Source organism: Apus apus, chromosome 1, assembly GCF_020740795.1.
Source record: "Apus apus isolate bApuApu2 chromosome 1, bApuApu2.pri.cur, whole genome shotgun sequence".
In the NCBI taxonomy this organism is placed as follows: Eukaryota; Metazoa; Chordata; class Aves; order Apodiformes; family Apodidae; genus Apus; species Apus apus.
This window is the reverse complement of record NC_067282.1, coordinates 131,747,382-131,766,652: the sequence shown is the minus strand read 5'-3', so window position 1 is coordinate 131,766,652 and position 19,271 is coordinate 131,747,382. Positions and strand designations below refer to the sequence as shown.

General features: G+C 40.6%; 1 protein-coding gene across 5 annotated transcripts in view; it reads left to right on the top strand.

Annotated features, from left to right (window-relative positions):
• ITPR2 (inositol 1,4,5-trisphosphate receptor type 2) overlaps positions 1–19,271 on the top strand; it is a 270,523-nt gene that overhangs the window by 40,825 nt on the left and 210,427 nt on the right. For 4 of the 5 annotated variants that reach the window (XM_051628013.1, XM_051628027.1, XM_051628007.1 and 1 more), the window contains 7 exons: positions 1,011–1,126; positions 2,275–2,361; positions 3,043–3,201; positions 8,750–8,848; positions 9,344–9,427; positions 10,502–10,648; positions 11,836–11,931. In XM_051628013.1, coding sequence (XP_051483973.1) covers positions 1,011–1,126; positions 2,275–2,361; positions 3,043–3,201; positions 8,750–8,848; positions 9,344–9,427; positions 10,502–10,648; positions 11,836–11,931 — 788 coding nt within the window. Of the gene's footprint in view, positions 1–1,010; positions 1,127–2,274; positions 2,362–3,042; positions 3,202–7,383; positions 7,426–8,749; positions 8,849–9,343; positions 9,428–10,501; positions 10,649–11,835; positions 11,932–19,271 lie in introns of those variants that run through there. The other variant, XM_051628037.1, reaches the window with a different exon arrangement.

Below are 19,271 nucleotides of genomic sequence, written 5' to 3'. Positions count from 1 at the left end.
GAAGCTGATTGTCAAGACCATGCAAGTTTAGATATCATTTATCCCTTTAAAAGCAGTCAGATTTGGGTGAATCGTGAGCCTCTATTTTTAGTTCACAAGACTGTCACTGGCCCAAAAAAACCCAAAAAGTCTTGAGTCAGGGAATTTAACAGAATTTAGTTTACTGCCAGTTAACATTAATTTTCAGTTATTTATTCCAATACTGGGATATACAGATGAACAACTGAGCAAGCACTTCTAGAAGCACCTTTTGGTGCACCCTTCTTGGTCCCCAGCCCCCTCACTGCACAGGGTCCCCATAGCAAGGGGATGAGGGCATGGTGCAGATTTCCTTTACTGTTCCTCCTTTCTTGCTCCCTGACTCTCCTGTGGGCTACAGTCCTCTCAGGGTGCACCTCTTCCTCTATTGTAATTTTCATAGCCACCCTGCTTTGGAGATTTCTCTTGGATGGCCTTCCCTCCCTCCTTACCCATTTTTTGCCTGGTCTGTTGGATCGTGGTAGTGTTCAGTTTTTGTCACTTTGTTGTTTTTACTGTTAGTTTTTTTTTAAATCAGTCTTAGTGAAAGGGCATATAGACCCAAACACTGTGTTAAACCCTCTTGGTGGCCTGCAATCCTTGCCTTCAGCAGGACAGCCAGATGTATGGTGTACAGAAAGCAGGACTGTTTTTTCATGCTTTCAAACAGTGCATCTGCAACCTTGTGCTGCAGCAAAGAGCACTAATAAAGCAGCAGGGAGTTATGCATGTAGTAGCCTTACAGCACGGGACTCTTGCAGAGGTTGTTTGCCATGAGGAGGCACGTCTGGAGCCTTGAAGGCTTTAGGTTCAACTCAGATGTTCTGCCACCCCTGGTTTTGGTATCATTGCTATTAAACTGTCCGGTGACTGTGTTTATGAACGCTGGTATCTAGACATTTGTGGAAAAAGAAAACCAATGAAAACATACTTACAAATGAAGGAAGTGTCTTTCAACGTTCCTTAGGAGTCTTGTTTTCAATCTTCCACAGATTGCCTTTTCAAGGTGTGTCCTATGAACCGATATTCAGCCCAGAAGCAGTACTGGAAAGCCAAGCAAGCCAAGCAAGGAAACCATACAGAAGCAGCACTGTTGAAGAAACTTCAAGTAAGAGACATCTGTGTTTGTAATCTTATCTCAATCTGCAGGCTGTAGAATTACAAAAGAACAAGAAGGAATAATAGCAAGTGCCTTGGGAACCACTGTGGTGGGGATTATTATGCCATCGTAGCAACTTTGTATTTTCCTTAGCTCTCCTACTTCCTGGCTGGCATTTATTTGCCCTGCCCTCGTTTTTATCTTGCTTTGGGCTGGGGGTTATGCCTTTACTATATGCAAAATACTGCTTTCAGAACTTTTACAAAGTAAATATGAAGTTGCTAAAACGAGGAGTAGGCCCAGGTTTAAACCATGCTAGTATTTTAGAAGTCCTTTCCAGGAGTTAGGCAGAGGGGTGGTCAAAGAGATGTTTTTGATGCTGTAGTCTGGAAATTCCTCAGAATTATAGTTGTCTTTGTGTTCAGTCTAGGTGATGCTTCTCTGAAGCACTGGGCAGATTCTGTACCATGTGGATGGAACAACTCCTCTCTCTCTGAAAATGAGCTGGCCTTATGTTATAATTGAATGCCTAAGACGAAGTGAACACAAGGGCTTATTAAACCTGGTTGATAGTTTCCTGTGCAGTGGAGAGGCTGTCAGTGCTTCCCATTAAAAAAAGCAAAGAAGGTGCATGGAGTGTGGCTAGAGCTAGCTGCACAGCAATTAGAGCTAGAGAGTTTGTTCTGTGACTGCTTGACCCAGGCTATTGTGCTTAGCCTTGATTTTGCAATGTTTGACCTACTAGATCTGTTATCTATAAGGTCAATGTATTTGTATGCAATTCAAAACCCAACAAGTAAAAGGAATGGTGACAGGGAGAAGCTAATCATAGGCCTTTTTCCTCTTCCATAGTGAAATAAAGCACCTGGAATTATTTTTTGTGCTTGGAAGTTTTTAAAATAGCATGCATCACAGGTGTGATTCATAAATTGTGACTGAGTTTCTATTTTGGACAATAAAAACCCAGAATCATTACACAGGGTCTAGGTGATTATAGTTCAGAAAATTATGCTGCAGCAGGATTCAGGTGCTAATATTTTCAGTGCAGTAACACCTGCAGGTTGGAGGAAGCATTTAAAATGTGATACCATTTCCTTTTTTACACTAGCTGTATGCCAGTACTGATTGAGTTTAAAGAAGTAATCATTCTCTTGCAGCATGCAGCAGAACTGGAGCAAAAGCAGAACGAAAGTGAGAACAGAAAGCTGTTGGGTGAAATTGTAAAATATAGCAACGTCATACAGGTAAACCTATTGAAATCTCTCTGTCTTCTCTCAGAGCTGGAAAGTAGACAGTTGTTTCTTTTCAAGGTTACAGTGAAAATGAAACTAGCCACTGTAATCTGGGTTGTTAAGGGTCAGGTAAACAGAACTTGGTGAAGTTTACAATATTGTGTTTTTCTGTCTGTCTTAAAACCTACCAGAAGTGCTGCATGTTCATGTTTAAATAATATGTCATAATATAAATTTTATGTGTAATTTTTGCTGCTGCAGTTTAGAATCTGAATGTAAATATGTATCTATTACTTTCAAGATTTATTTCAAAATCGTATTACAGAGGTGCTGTGCAGCTCCTTTTAAATTACTGGAGTAATTTGTACTTCATGACATATAAACAAGACAGAAGTTACGGTACAACTTTCCTGTAATGAATTAAATTCCTGAAGGTAACACTATTAATGGACCCTTGCCCTACACGTGTAGTATATAGTGTAAAATTAATTGCTGACTCTTTTCTCTCAGTCTGAGGTGCAGCATCTGTCTTCCTGAGCTGCAGTGTACTTTGATAACTCTGTTCTAGTTTCATTTTGTCTTGGTGTATGCTATGAAAAACCACTGCAGTGGGAAAGATTACGCCTCCTCTTTTGAATGAAGGGAGAAGAAGCAACAGCCGTACTCATTTTTTAAATGATTATTTGTTCGCAGCTACTGCACATAAAAAGTAACAAGTACCTCACAGTCAATAAGAGGTTGCCAGCTCTGCTGGAGAAGAATGCTATGCGGGTGTCTCTGGATGCTGCAGGGAACGAGGGATCCTGGTTTTATATCCAGCCATTCTGGAAACTGAGGAGTGAAGGTGACAATGTAAGTGGAAGTACTGCATGTGGAAGAGGTAGAAGGCAGAAAGTTCCCAGAAGACACAAGATTTCTTTGCTACTGGCATAAATCCTAATGAATTAAGTTCAGAAAAAAAGCAAACACACAGTGCTTGGGACTATTAGCTTTTATGTATAACTAGAAAGTGTTACCAATTTATATGGTCTGGAATCTGGAATTGCCACATTCATCCAAGCCTCTGCTGACCTGTGTTGGGGGACCTTTGCTAAGTGCACCTGTTGTCTGCAGGTTTACAAAGCTGACAATAAGCCATAGTTCACAGCAGAGTTAAAAACTGTAAATATTCTGGGCAACATTTTTTTCAAGACCGCTTTTTCAACATCTCTAGGAAATGCATCAGCTTTCTTTCCATTTGTATCCCTCCTCAATGTGACAGTGGCATCTGTGATTGGAACTGGGTTGGATAGTCTGGTGGGTCTTTTCTGGGTAGGTTTCAGTAGGAGTCTTGGATATTGTTAAGAGGAAGAATATGTAGGAGCGCTCTTGGCTGCAGATCTGAGTTATGCCATGAGATCAAAACTCAGTTCTTCATTCAGTCACCTGTGGCTTGGTTAAATGCCTGCTGTGGAAAACTCAGATCTGCCTCTGGGATGGCCACATGATGAATGTGTGTGATTTTATGCTGTAGACCTGGCTGGGAATGTTTGGCCACTCTCCCCTGTGAAGTAATCCGTGGAAGAGCCCTCTCAAGATCTCAGACATGTATTTTCTCTAATTAACTTTGTGGTTACCCAGCTCTTGGAATGCTATCCAGGATGAGTGTGGTTTCTTGTGGCTTCTTTTGGCAATCTGTTGTGGGAAGGGGCAGTACTGCATTCTCAGCTCCTGGTCAGAAGTCCCTAAAGTCATAGTCTTTCTCTGTTCTACACAGTGATCAGAAGGGTATGTGAAAAGATCCCCTTTTCCCTGAGCCTTTTGCAGAGAAAAGCAGCAAGCATGAGTAGCCCTGAGGGGCACCTCTGCATGGCTTTTCAGCTGGGGAAGTGTTGTGGAGCAAGCATGGACCTGGTATTCTCTTTTTGGGAAGAAAAAAAGGTGAAATTCTTGGCTTAATTTCTTAGAATAATGTAGGTCCAGCGTCTTTTTAATTTCTCATGCCCTCATTCCTGGGAAATAGATGCATGTCATGCTCTCCAGAGTGAGGACCTGGGATTCCCAGTTCATGATCTGTAAAGCCATTGTGGGTCCTTACAGCTGAGGGCAGCAAAAGCCCTATAAGTTATCCTCAGTACTATAGAGTTTTTTTATTCCATGTTACACTACTGTGAGCACACAAGAGTTTGGAAGTGGTTTTGCTGGTCTAAAAAGTTTGCAAATCATTGCAGTGATTGCTGTAACATCCCACTCCACAGACCTCTCACCCAGTTTGCTTCCAGTGGGGCTGTATTTGACAGGCTCTGAGCTACAAGGGCTGTGTGGTAAACTCTCAGATTTACTCCTAACATAATGGCTTATTTTGGACCCTGCCTGCTCCTCACTTTCTATCACCAGATGCTGTCTTTCAGAGCTGGGAGCTTGCCATTATATTTTACAGAGGGAAGTCTCGGGACCCAAGTCTTTCCTCCGTTCTACCAGGTTCAAACAGATCTGATAACTTTCTTTGCAAACTTCCAATGCTAAACATTAGGCCTTTGGTAGCTTCCTCTTAATTGCTGTGGCACATTTCCACCCCTTCAATAGTTACAGAAATGAAGCAACTGTTGTAAGGGGGACAGGAGCAGCAAGCAATGGGAGAAATAGATCGTTCGCCTCTTGCAGGGGGGGAGAAAGACTCCAGCCTTGTACCCTGCTCCTTCTCTCTCAGTTACTCCTGGACATGTGCCCATTAAAAGGCTAGTTTCTGGGGCACTCATCTACAAAGCACCTCATTCCAAATAAGCTGGGGCCAATTTAACCACTCACTGGGTTGGCTTTTAAAAGACTTTTTTTTTTTCTTTCTCTGTATGGTTTTCTCTTTCTGATATTTTGGCGCATAGAGTTAGCTTGGTATATCAGGTCTGTATTCTATTAGGAAACTTGGGAGTGTTTTTTAGTTTTTGTGCTATAATGAGGAAATTCCCTAAGAAAACACACGTTAGAAAGTCTTTAGAACAGCATACGTGGGTATTGAATTACTGCGTGGATGACTGCTACTGTGTCAGATAACCCAGGAAAGGCAGATACAAATATGCCATATATCCTAAAAGAAAATAAAATGGTTTAGTCTGGTGGAAGCTGTGATGTAGGAAGTAATATGTGTAACTACTGCTAAGTTTAGCCTTGTGAAATATTTTAAAAGTTATTTTTCTGAATGGGCTTGCCTTAGCAACTGGTTAGTTATGCAAGTCAATGAAAGTAATGAAAATATAAGGCTGAAAATTTACAGTAATTGACATCACTGTAAGATTTTATGGAGACTTTTGCTAAGGATATTCCTGTTCTCCTTCAGTAGAAGTTGTGCCTGATGAAGGCTGAAGCTGGTTCCGTTTAGACTGAACAGCGAAACGTGCACTGAGAGCAGGATTAGCTTGGTGTGGGTTGCATTTTCAGATTTCTGCCACTGTAGTGGTTTGAAAGCTTAATCTTGCAGCATGCCAAGGGGGGGTGGTCTCAGACTTGGGAAATGCCCAGCCATCTGTGGGAAAGTTCTGTTAATCCTCATGATCTTTGAAGTGCGTCAGCAGTGCCACTGGCAGGTGTGGTTATAACATAAAAGCAGCAGAGATGGAGCAGTGGAGCCTTTGGTGTGCCCAGTAACACACTTGGATAGTTAGTCCAAACTGAAATCACTGTTATTGTATCTTCACAGCTAATAAAACCTTTTGTAACTGCCAGTCTTTGTGATATACTACACCTCTGCTAGAGTATTTGCTCCTACTGCTTGGTTGGGGGGTAGAAGTGGAGGGCTTGCTGAGTTTCTACCAATGACAGAATCGCTCTACATGGTGCCAGTGCTGGTCCCCCACCCAGAAGAAAGAATGCAGGCAGCTTTTACTGTGGCTCATTGCACTCTAAATGTTCCCTCTCCATCAATACACAGACAAGTAGGGCTGCATGAATTTAGAAATTACCTGTGTGGGAAGAACTCCACTGCATCCAAGACTGAAGGACCTTGCAGGTTTATCTTGAATTCAGAAGCTGAATTCTTACTGGTTTCACTATGAATGCAATCATTCTCCAGAAGTTTCTTATCTAGACCATAATGGGTGACAGTTTTGTCAAAGGAATAAAGAATTAAATCCTCAAAAGCTGTGTGTCTGATGCAACTTTAACAAAGTAATGTCTAGATGTAAAGAAGAAGTCCTAGAGGCGTGTCAAGCTATTATCCAGTGATTGTCTACAGCATACTGTCACTGGCTGTGCCCAGGGGTGGCTAAGGAAGAGGAGAAAGCTGATGTCAAATTTTACTTTTACCGAGCAAAACCTTAGGAATACATTGCTCTGTCTTGTATAATCTCCATATAGTACAGTTCTACAGGCACAAATTTGGGCCTGTGAGCATACGAGTGCTCTGCCTCTGGTGTTTTGGGCATGCTGGGGCACTATTTGAAGACAGAAATAGATAGGGAATGAGAGGAACTCAAAAGAGCAGACCTGGAGCTTCTCCTAGGCAGTGGTCTATAACAGAACATGATTCCCTCTTTGCTTTTTCTGTGTCACTGGTGGAGGGTGTATAGGAAGCAAGTACTGTGAAATTGCCCCTGTCCCTTCCTTCCCAGACATCTATGGAAATTTGAAGCAAGAAGAAAAATGAGAAAGGAAAATGACACAGGGTATGATGTTGCTTCTGTGGCAGCTGGCAAAGGTGGCTAGCAGTGAGGGCAGGTTACTGATGTGGGCGTGGAGCAGTCTAGGAGACTGAGACAGAAACCATGACCGCTACATAACAGTTCTTCCTTGAATGTGTGCTTACAGCAGAGTAGCTGTGTATGTCTCCTTTCCTCTGGTTACTGCCATGATAGTCACAGGCTTGCATTCAAATATATCTTCTCCCTTCCCCTCCTTTTTTTTTTTTCTTTTTTCTTTTTTTCTTTTTTTCTTTCCCCCCCCTTGTTAAATAACGTGCTCAATGACATAGGCTCTTGCTAATTAAATTACTATAGTTCTGGTGTACTTGCAATAATTTTGAAGTCATGATTCCACTTTGCAGGAAACAAGCCTGATGATTTTTTGAGTAATGAATTGTCTGGTCATAACTTCTTAAAATGGGCTGTAAGTAATGTCTGTGTGAAGCATGGCATGCAGGAATGTGTTGCATCATGTATCTTACAGGCATCTGGTTGTTATTTTGGTTCCATTAGTGAACTTTTTCACATTCTTTGGATCAAATAGGATTTCCATGTGTAGTCTGAGCATGATGACACTGTCTTTTGCTATTGTTTACTTTAGCTGTGTTAGTAAAGAGCAGGCAACCTTCTTTTTCACCACTGCAATAAGTGGGCCAAATTCACCTGCGTTGAAGTTACACGAGGCTGAATTGGACTTTGCTTTTTCATAGGATATGTGCTGATCAATGCAGAAAGCATTTTTATTTATTTGTGTTCCAAAAGAAAGCATGGCTTATGCAGCATTTCATATAGCAAAATTTACATGTAGCCACTTGTCTTGTGTGTGTGCTTAGTATTGCTCTGATCTTCATAAACAAATCAGGACCCAGTGCCAACCAATCTATGTGGATTGATTTCCCCCCCCCGTTATTTATTTATCTTCCCTCCCAGGTGTGAATTGAACTGGCATGTCTCAAGCACTTTTTAAGTCAAAGACATCTTCATATATTGTTCTTCCCTGTCCATATAGGTAAAGAATTGAAAGGGCATGGGAATTTACTTGCAGCAAGTCAGCTAGGAATTCCTCTCGTAGAGAGATGGTCTCTCAGCTGATGTACCTGCTGCCTGTGCTGAGCTCCAAACACCAAATGTTTGCCTCTCTCTGAATTTCCAGTGATTTGTTTTCCTTTCCAGATTTCAGTCATACAGTCTAAATTGCAGAACTGCTGAGCTTGTTGTGACATTTGACAGAAGATGGTCCACAGGGCTGGGAAGTCACTGGGCTGAAGGAGTCTTGTCACAGGCAAATTTTCAGGGCTTTTGTGAAATAAAAGACACATTGATGTTAGAAGGTTGACTGATAGCAAGAGGGAGAAAAGACTTGCCATCTGACTACAGATTGTTTTCTAAGCTTTCTCTGCCTTTTGGCTGGCAGTGTAAGTGGGATAAAGAATAGTTAAAGTAACTTTTAGGTGAACTGAACAGGTTTTGGAATTCATAGGTTCGTATCTATTTCATGATCTTGAGTTTCTGCTGAACTGAGTGACATGCTTACTGAGAATGCAAGGATTCCTTAGCATTGAAATCTTGCACCCAAGCAATTACAGAGGCATGGGCAAACAGAGCTGGTGTGTGAACTGTCTGCAAGTGAATTCACTGAGTGCCATTCCTAGAGCATGTATTTGAATAATTTTCTAAAAATTGTTACATTACTTAATTTTATTCGTTAATTACAAAGGTCTAAATTGCATTTTATTTCTGACTTCCAGGTTGTTGTGGGAGATAAAGTTGTTCTCATGCCAGTCAATGCAGGGCAGCCTTTACATGCTAGCAACATTGAGCTTCTAGATAACCCAGGCTGCAAAGAGGTGAGTTCAGTGGAGAGAGAAGGGGTAACTGCTGATCTGAGGTGTGTTATATATTGTTCTTTACTGGTAACCAGAGAACCCACTGTGGTCTAGATGCTAGTATTAATTGTTGGTTCCAGCTTCGCCTCAAAAAACCAGGATGAGATATTCTTGGCACATCTCTCCCTGACTCTGAAAGCTTGGTGAGATTTGCTTGAGTGTCTGAAAGTCCCACTGATGTGTAAGTCCTCTTCCACAAGCTCTTTAGGTTGTCTGTGGTAGGCTGTCAACAGACAAAGTAGCATTCTGCCTACTGAATCATCTCCAACATTATTATTATTAACACTTGAGAACTTCAGGACCCATATTAGAAACTGTAATAACTAACTGTTAGGAAGTATGTCCCCTGCCACCCTAGATGCGGTGTGGTCTTTTAGAATAATAAAATGTCTCAAAAAGAAAAGAACCTACCTTAAGACTCTAATGATGGTGGTGTGTTTTTTTTTTCCCCCAAAGGTAAATGCTGTCAACTGTAACACAAGCTGGAAAATAACTTTGTTCATGAAATTCAGTAGTTACCGAGATGATGTACTGAAAGGTGTAAGTAGGATTTTTACATTTATTTTTTTTTACTCTGAAAAAATCATGCTATATGTGACTGTAGAGAAAAATGACATGGTGAATAAAAGAAGAAATGAGGACTTTATGGAGCTGTTGAGGATCCCTTCAACTGCCAGAATGTTTTTCCTTTCCATCACTACCTTACTAAGTGAAATTGTCCAGATTGTGTTGGCTTCCAGCCCCTTTCCCCTCCCAAAGTCAACTGAGGATCCATGAGAAGAGTTGAAGTTCAAGCCCAGAATAATGAGGGCTCTGTACAGAACAGCTGTGACTCTTCTGTTTAGGTCAAGATCCTAAAAGTCAGTATAACAAAAGAGTGAGGCATGAAAGATGACAATAGCTGTAATAAGACAATGTAGCTTTTAATGGTGAGAGACTGCACAGCTTCATGCCTCCAGGTCACTCCCTGAGATCATTTATGTTTTCATTTTAAAGCAGAAAATCTCTTTTGTCCTCACTTGTACCTTAATAAGTAATTATCAACTGGCTATTTTTCAGTACGTATCAAGGTACCAGCAGTTTCTGAGGAAGAATTTGAAAGGGAAAATGGTATATCTGTGTAAATCCATCTGGGGATAGTGTTTCAAGCCTTGGGTAGAGGCAGAAGGAAGCAAAAATTATGCCAACAGAAAAAACAGAGAGGGGGACATTGTTTTTATTGCAGAGTAGAAGAGGTGAGATAATATGATAGAAAAATTTGATCACTTTTTCTAAATGCTAAGAGAGATTAGAAAAAAACCCAAACCATTTAGTAGTTAGGTAGAATTAAAAATCACCTTTAGGTTAATTGTTGCCCACTATTCACTGCAGTGTGCCAAAACAAGTTGTTTTCACCGAAGTGCATGGGTCTCCTGCAGGATGGAACCATCTCATTTGATTTCCAGACTCAGTGCTGAGATTTTATGCTCAGCACTTGGTACCAGCTGTAGGAAGCTAGTAATTGTTTTCTTCATGCCAGTGATGGTGTCATTGCTGGGGGTAGTACAGATCTATAGGATGAGCCTAGCAGCTTTGCCTACCACTTAATGATGCTTCTTTTTCATACTACTTCAGGGAGATGTTGTTAGGCTGTTTCATGCAGAGCAAGAGAAGTTTCTGACCTGTGACGAATATGAGAAGAAACAACACATATTTCTTCGTACTACGTTACGTCAGTCAGCCACTTCAGCAACAAGTTCTAAAGCACTGTGGGAAATAGAGGTATTTTTATCCTTTTAATAAATATTTTAGGACCTGAAGGCCAGGGTTCAGTAAAAACACTTTGCCACAACATGAATCATTCATAGCCCCTTGATATCATCATACACCTCCCCATGACTATTATTATTTTATGAAGCTGTTTGTGTAGGATGAGCACTGAAGAGATGCTTGGTGTGTGTGTGTGGAGAGAGGATGCTTTCTTACTATATTTGCCTGCACTAAAATGACGCCAAGTCGTGTTCAGACTTGACGTAAATGGTGCGATTTTATCAAAGAAAATCGAATGACACTTATGTATTTTGAGTGTTTATGTTAGACTTTGTGTGCAAGATAGAAATTTTAAATTCATGACTGACAAGAAATCTCACAAATGTGATTGAGTCCATTCTTCTGCAGCAGGGCACGTCAACATCTGCTTAAAGCTAGGCTGGATAAAGATGATGTTGCTGAGTGGGGGTGATTTTGAGAAGGTGACTAGCAGATCCATGTTTTTTTAACTGAGGAAACTGCTATGTCTCAAAGTTTTGCTATACAGTAATGTAACTCCTACACCTAGAAGTTCTTGTGTGCTAAACAAACTTTGTGCATTTAAAACAGAGCTCCTCACTCAGGCAAGTGTTTGATTTTTGTCTGAATAAGGTTTGTATGGAATAGAGTAAATTGCACTTGTGTGAGATTACTCCTGAAGAGAGACAGGCACTGCTGTGTTTGAAGGTAGCAAATGACCTACAGCTCAGTTAAGGGGAAAAATAAATAACCTGGGGTATTTCAAATGATGTGGAGATATTTTATCACTTGAATGAATTTATCAGAATCCCCTAGTGTTGTCAAAAGTAGAGCCAGTGTAAGTGGGTTTGAGTTTTGCTTTTAAGTAGTGACTATGTTAAGTGTAGCTCCACATACTTTCTTGAGCTCCAGATTCACACCATGTCACTTGGAAGCAAAGTTTGACTTGTCATGCTTGCAGGGAGTAGATTAATGAAAACATTGTAATTACTAGGAGGAGCATGGTAATAAATACATATGCTAAGAAATAAACGTAAGAAGTTGTTACCTATTGTGGGCTTAGTGTGAGCACACAGTTTCTCTCTGTGGTAGACTATTTGTAATTATGTAGTTGGCGTATTTTTTATTTGGAATGAGCTGTAAGTAATGTCAGTGATCTAAGTATGGTCTGTCTTCTTTAGGTTGTCCATCATGACCCTTGCCGGGGAGGGGCAGGACAATGGAACAGCTTGTTTAGGTTTAAGCATTTGGCAACTGGAAACTACTTAGCTGCAGAGGTAAGAATATAAATTCAAGAAGTGGTTGTGTGCTGCCTAAACAAGTACTTGTTCTGCTAATTCAGAAATGCCATAGTACGGAGCTCCAATATGTAGGTCTCTGAGAAGATCTCACTTCAGGTCTGAATGGGGAGAACTGGATGGGCACTGGTGTGTCATGCTGTATTGCTGTATCCAAGGGTTACACAGAAAAATTTTCTGAACTACAGGGCTCTAGTAGGTGAGTTCAAGACAACACACAACATTAATTTAATCCAATTCTGTTGGATCTTGAATATGCAGTTTGTTGTCATGGCAGCCAGGGCAAAACCCACTGTTAAATATCCACCATATTTACACTGAAAATCCTTGGATTCATTCATTTCTCTGCACTTGTACTTGATTTTTGGAATAGTGTTGTGATCAGTCAAATGTTATTCTTGGTGGCTTAGGCAGCCATATGCAGATTAAAGCTTTTAGAGTGGAACTGAATGCAAAGTAATTGCTGAGCTTGATTTCTGTGTGCAGGCACTAGAACAAATACTCTAAACTGCTGTAATTTGGGACTTGTCATTCCTTTCCTTTTCCCTGCAGGCTCTAGACTTCTTGAAAAAGGTTTATATGATGCCAATTTCAGTGTGTTAATCTCTGCCAGCCAGCATGTGGCCTAAGACATCTCTGTGTTCTGTAGAAACTTGGGGAAGGACAAACTTGTCATCACCACTGGTGTCATGACAGTGTATTGTGATTATAGCAGGTTGCAGTGTTCTGATGTTGCACTCCTGTCTTTTGAAAACTGAATAAAGAAAGGTCTGAAGAAATCCTGCCCCTTGTGGTGGAACAGAAGGCCCAGGAGGAGGAAGATCTTGCAACTTGTATGGTTATTAACTTAAGGCAAAGTAGTGTTGTGACTCCCCGAAAAAGCAGCTTAGTATCTTTTAAGACCCATAATTATCTTTAAAAGTAAAATAAAGCTCCTGACAAGCTGGAAGAGAGCAGGTAATAGGAAGTTTATGAGATGAGACTTCTAAGGTCATATATAATCCATATTAGAACTGGTCTGTGTCCAAGTTATATCAATGGGAGGAAAAGTAGGGTTTTTTCCCCACTATTTAGTTAAGCCTGTGCAGGATTGCCTCTTTGACTTACACTTGCAAGCATGAGTGAAAGTTTACAACTACAACAGCCACTTGTAAATCACTGTATGTTAGGGAAACCCTGAATAAATACTTGCTTAAACTGAATTGAGTTACATTTACAGCAGTGCAGCTTCTGTATGCAGGGAAATCCTTAGTATTCCCAGGGTGTTGCTTTCACTTTCCAGCTCCTGTCACAGTCTGCAGTGATTTAGGAGTAAGAACAAACAGGACCTATCAAACCTTATTTCCAATTGTGTCAAAACCTGTGTCAAAACATAAACAGTGGACCACCAGCACAGATATTATATTCCGTCCAAGACTAAACGTAATTTGGATCTTTTTGTTGGTTTTAGCAGTAGCTCACAGTGTAAATTAGAACCCTGATAGGCCTGGGTGGCAAAGAGCATTAGCCCTTTAAAGGCAGTGACACGTCTTAACTGCTCTGCTCTACCCTGCTGCCTTCATGCTGCAGCAATACTTTGGCTTGGTTGAAGCCATCTGGCTTTGTTGTATGGTTAATATTGGCTAATAATAGGTAGTTTTCAAGTGGCAACCAGTACTCCCACCTAAGAGATGACTCCTTTTTCCTCTCTGGTTATAGTGAAAGATGCTCCTAATAGATTTTATTCAGACTAGCTAAGCTGGTGGAGAGTCAGGAAAGGCATCAAGCACTCTGAGTGTTGGGCTTCCTTCTCCCATCATACTTTACCCTCTCAGGGATTTTCAGGAGAAAAATCTCCAGCTGAAAAGCTGTCATGCTCCACTGAATATTGAACCTGAACTTAGGTTATTTCTACCTCTGGAAAGGAAATCCCCATCAGGAAGACTTGTAATATGGAGAGTATAATTGGTGCAGAGCTGAAGTGAGAGCTGAAAGAGCATTTGGGTTGAACAGAGGGGATATGCTGTGACTGGAGAGCAGCGTTAGCTACTGTATCTGTGAAATGTAAAATACCTGCTGGTGGAGATATTAAAAGTACCACAGTAGTAAAAACCTGTGAACTATATTTTACACAGTTCACATGTCAGGCACAAGACACCAGTCAGACATACACATCAAAGATTTATGAACAGGCAGGCAGACACCTAATGTTCTTGAGCTAACTTTAAATCAATTGGGCAAAGCTTACTGAACACTTATCTGTGCTCTTGCAGCACAGGAAGATTACTCATAGTATAGATTATCAACGGCGTCACACATTGCCGTGACCTGATTTTGTTTAAGCTCCCATGATAAAGATATCTAGAGTGGAATAATAAGTACAGACACAAACAAAATTCATGAATCTTTCAAGCATTCTGTTGTTGGCTAATGATACAATTTCTGTCACAGTTTGAACTGTTGTAAATCAGGATTGATCACTGTTTGTAATAATATTTTCTTCATTTCATCCTTCCATGAGTCAGCTTGATGTGTACCGTGGGGAAGAAGTCAGAATGGGCAAGTCCTAATTTCTGTGTTCCTAAGAATCAGAGATGTCCAGCTTTTGTTACCATTCAAAGACTAAAGGTCGTCTGATTCCTCTGACTTCTGACACAGTCTCAAGTAGTACCATTTCGTTTAACGCTCTTACCACTTGGCATTACTTAGGCTAATTTTCATTAATATGCTTTGAAGTTCCTTAAGACTTACTAATACCATAAAGCAACCTAGACCCTAGTACAAGACTATGGGCTGAAGGTGAATCACCTAGAAAGACCCACTACTAAAGGAGACTAGGTGGAAGACACTGGCTAATTGTAGATGGCTGCAATGTCATTCCCTACTACCATGTACATCCGGGGACACGGTCTGACACATTACATGCATGTGTGCTCTCACACAGTCACTTAAGGCACAGGAGGGATATGCTGAAGAAAGGGATTTGTGTTTGGTGGTAAGACTTGGGACATCAGTTATCTGGATAGATGGTAATGTCTCCTACATGTCCAGCATTTGGAAACCTGAAGTCAGTGGCTCAGACATTCCCAAAACATTGAAATCATAAAAAAGTGGAACATGCTCAGCTGAAAAATTAGAAAGAGAAATTATTTTCTTTAAAGACAGTAGGAGTTCTGCTGTTAGTATCAGAAGGGCTTGATTTCACCCAAAATCTGAGCCAGATCCTTAGTAGAGATCTAGACACTAAACCACCAACTAAGAATCATGTTGCTGAGTTTTATTCTCATCTTTACAGAGTCAGCAATCTTTCAGAAAAAGTTCTGTAGAACATTCTTTTTTTATTCCTGGTTACAGAAAAATTACCCAGGTGACTTTGAAGTTTTATATTTATGAAGAGAGGCTGTAAGGTTAGGTGAAAATGGAATGCTTCAAAGTAACAAAGACTTTCCCAGGTTTCTTTTGAAGTCTTTTCAGTGCACATACCCCATGTAGAATGCACCCAATTCTATCTGTGAGTGGGAGCGAGCTGCAATTTACTTGAACAGCCTTTCAAATGCTGCAGGTTGGGACCACACAGCTGTGTCGTTCTCATGAACACACCTAACCTTTTCAATATTTTTATCACCAGGATAAAAGTCTCTTTGAACTGACTATCAGCTTATCGACTGCGCTGAACCAAAACATGCACCTTTAATACTGTTCTCCATGTGTATAGTAGCTCCAGTGATTTCTAAACTGGATAATCTGTACCAAAGCTATTCACACTTGCTGTATGAGGATGTTAAACAGAAATACGTGTGCCCAGACATATCTTTATGCACATGCAAGAAATGCAGGGTAAGTCTGTCATTTCTTATTAAACTTCGCAGATGGATATTGCTAAAAAACCCCACAAAAATACATATGCAAATAACAAATCACATGCTATTCTCAGGTATTGTGGTAGAAAGCAGATAAACCACAGTACGTATTTTGTGGAACACTGTGAACACATACATAATCACAGTGCAGAATTTCTAAGGACAAATCTGTGATAATTATGTTTTAGTTAGTTAAATAGACTAAACTAGAGTTATTGTTTACCTCAGCCAAGATATAGCAGTAAATCTGATGAGGTAATTGTCTTTAAATACACTGACACTGAATTAAATATACTATATTAAAGTAAATTAGGATAATGCAGATAAAGTGCCAGTCTTAATGTTTACCTTTTGCTGTTCTATAAAATTGTGACCATAAACAAGGATTCAAGTTGTTACTGTGTCTTGCAAGGTAGTGCATAAAGTACTGGGGTTGCTCCAAAAGGCAATCTGTGCCCTGAAGTTCTTCTAGATGAAAGTGTCAGAACAGGCTGGCCAGTGCAATAGGTTGAAGCAATGAACTTGTAGGTAATGGCAGAACCAAATGCTTGTAGTATTCTTCATTAATTAAACCAAATTCTGTCTCATATAAAGGCCCTCATTCAGTAAGCTGTTGGAAGGAGCCTTGTCTTTGAAGTGGAACATCAACCTTCATGTTCTCAGGGGTGAAGGGTGTCTCAGATACTGACCTGATGGGTTTGGACTTTCTCTTAAGGAGTTTTTTCACTTGTGCAGCCACCCCCTGGGCTTCTTTGATCATTGCGTGACTGAAGCCTCCACAACAGCTGCTTTTAACTTCTTCATGTGGTTATAGTTCATAAATGGCTTGTACAGGACAATCGGGGTGGTGAGCTCTTTAGCACATATTCTGGTGATGGACAGGTCACAAGGTAAAGCTGTCCACTTGCTAGCTGCTTTGGGCAGAAGTAGATGTGCATGTCCCACTGTAAAACTCTTTGACTTTCTTACAGGGTTCGCTTTCTTCTTTATGCAAGAGTGAAGGTGCAGGGTTTAAGCTGTAAAACAGATTGAGTTTTGTTCTAAACTCTTTTGTTGAAATCCCACATGAAACATACTTCTAGCTTGGGAGTTATTTTAGCACTAGGTGCTCAGTGGAGTTTCTTTTCAAGGTAGGAATAATTGAAGCCACTTGGCTTGAGCAGCACAGGGTTGCATGCACGTGCAATGAAAGGACAATGATATGAATACTCTAAACTGAACAGGAAGTCTGGTCCAACTTGCTAAGGCTGTGTTGTGGTGGTAAAAGCACTTCAGTGGCAGTGTAGGCTTTCAGAAATAGTGTATTTCCATCGGTATTTGGTTGTGGTCCCGTGGCACAGACTTGAGGGTGCGAGGAATAGGGAATAGTTGTGCTATGAACAGGGTCACTGAGCTAAGGCGTGGGGGCACAAATGGTTAGGGACATTAAGAGGAACTGCTGAAGCCAGTGTCAGAGGTCTTCTCTTGAGGGACTGTCGACTGAATTTCACCTTGTGGAGGTGTAAACCACTTGCTGAGGACCCTTGAATCAATGGTCAATGAAAGTTACTCATATTTCTCTTATCTTTCATGAATAATTTCTTCCCATGTTATCTCGCTCTACTTTTCTGTCAAAATTGCCTGTTTCTTTTCAGAGAAGCTTATGTATGTCCATTTGCTTTACATTGAGAACTTCTGTTAATCTTGATTTACATTCTTTTAAATGTAGTTTGTTTTATATCTCACTATTTAAAATGTTAACGTGCCATATATATAGTTATATAGTTATATAGTGTTATATATATATATAGTTATGATATGCATTCAGTTGGGTGGACATAGCCATACATTTAATCCTGTTGTAGTAATCACTTCATTCGGATCATGCGTGTTTAAGTTAATATTGATAGAAAGTAATCCTCTCCTGCCTTCCGAGCAGGACATAGTAAAAAAGTGAAACTTGCTAGAAAACACAGAGTTTAATGAGATTTTAAGGAAGATTATATATTTGTATGAGTAACAGTATCCTCAGAATTAGCTAATATTAAAACAAGTGTAAAAGGGAAATCAGGTCTTAAACTTCAGGCTCTAAACCGAGACTAACCCCTTGGAGCCTTGGAGAAACTTTGTAGTTTTATGGACTTCTTTATTTTTCAACTCTTAAATTGCTGTCTGTTGCTGTTTGACTCAGGTTTGGCAACAATGCTCTTGATCCCTTCCCACCCATGTAGGGAAGGAGAGACAGAAAAAGAGAGAGACTTGGCTGGATTGAAAACTAAACTACACAGTTTTAATTAAACACTAATGATAAAAGAATATATATACAATTATATACAAATATGTTCAGGAAATGTACAAAGCCCCTATTGCCTCCCCCCACCCCCAGCAACTCCCACAGCATCTCCTGAGCTGTGAACAGTCCCCAAAAGTTCCAGACTGCTGCTGGAGGGAGCACAGAGTGATGAGGGTCAGGAGAGCTCCAGTTTGGGGGTCGACAGTGATGGATGGATGGAGTCCTCCTTGGACACTGGCCATGGACAGAAGAGAAGGGAAGAAGAAGCAGGAAGGAAGTTGTCTTCTGTGATCTCTGACCTTCCTCTGAGCTTACATAGATACATGGAATGGAATATCTCTGGCCAGTTTTGCTGTCTGTCTAACTCAGCCTCCTACAGGGGGGTCATGGATCTCCCCGTAGTGTCTGAGCCGGCAGAGTGAAGGTGCCACCTTGAAGCCCCAGCGGTTAGAAAAACATTCCACCATTATCAGTCTTGGTTGGAACACACTGGTGCTAGTTAAAAGAAATGTTATTGAAGGAAAACAAAATCATTAAAAGGAAAATTGGCTTCATCCTGGCTCAAACCAGGATACTGTGGAAAACTGAGTACTGCATAGGATGCTTTATTAAGGCAACTGAAATTGAATATTTGAAGGCCCCAGTTCAGGCCTTTTGATATCCAGTTTTTGTAAACTAGACTACTGACAGAGATCTTTTGCATACAGGAAGCAAAAAGGGACTGCTGTTTGCCAGTGCAGTTTTTGGGGTGACATGGAAGCAAGACTTTGCAGAAAAATGTATTCATCCACTGATCATACAGCTCATGCAGAGGAGGAGAGCACAGTAGTAAATGCACTGTGATTCCTTCTGCTTTTAGAAACAGTGATGCAAATAACCAGATAATAATGGCTTCTTTGAGATGTGCTGGTACCTTTTGCTCAACGATAATGATTTGCAAACTGAAGAAGGTACCAGAAGATGGCAGCATCCACCAAGGCCTTCACACGTTTAATTTGTTGGTACTGTGGGAACCTCCATACCTGGAGACTGTTTCAAAATCTTCGAGTCTGTTTTTTCCAGTCTCTTCCTTAAATGTTAATACCTCATTCAAATAAGTTTCTATCTGTTTGGTTCAGTGATTAAAGGTTCGTATAAGAAAAAGGGCTTGCCAAGGTGATAGGGTAAACTTAGGACTCTAAGCCTTATTTCTATTTTTCACTCCCTCA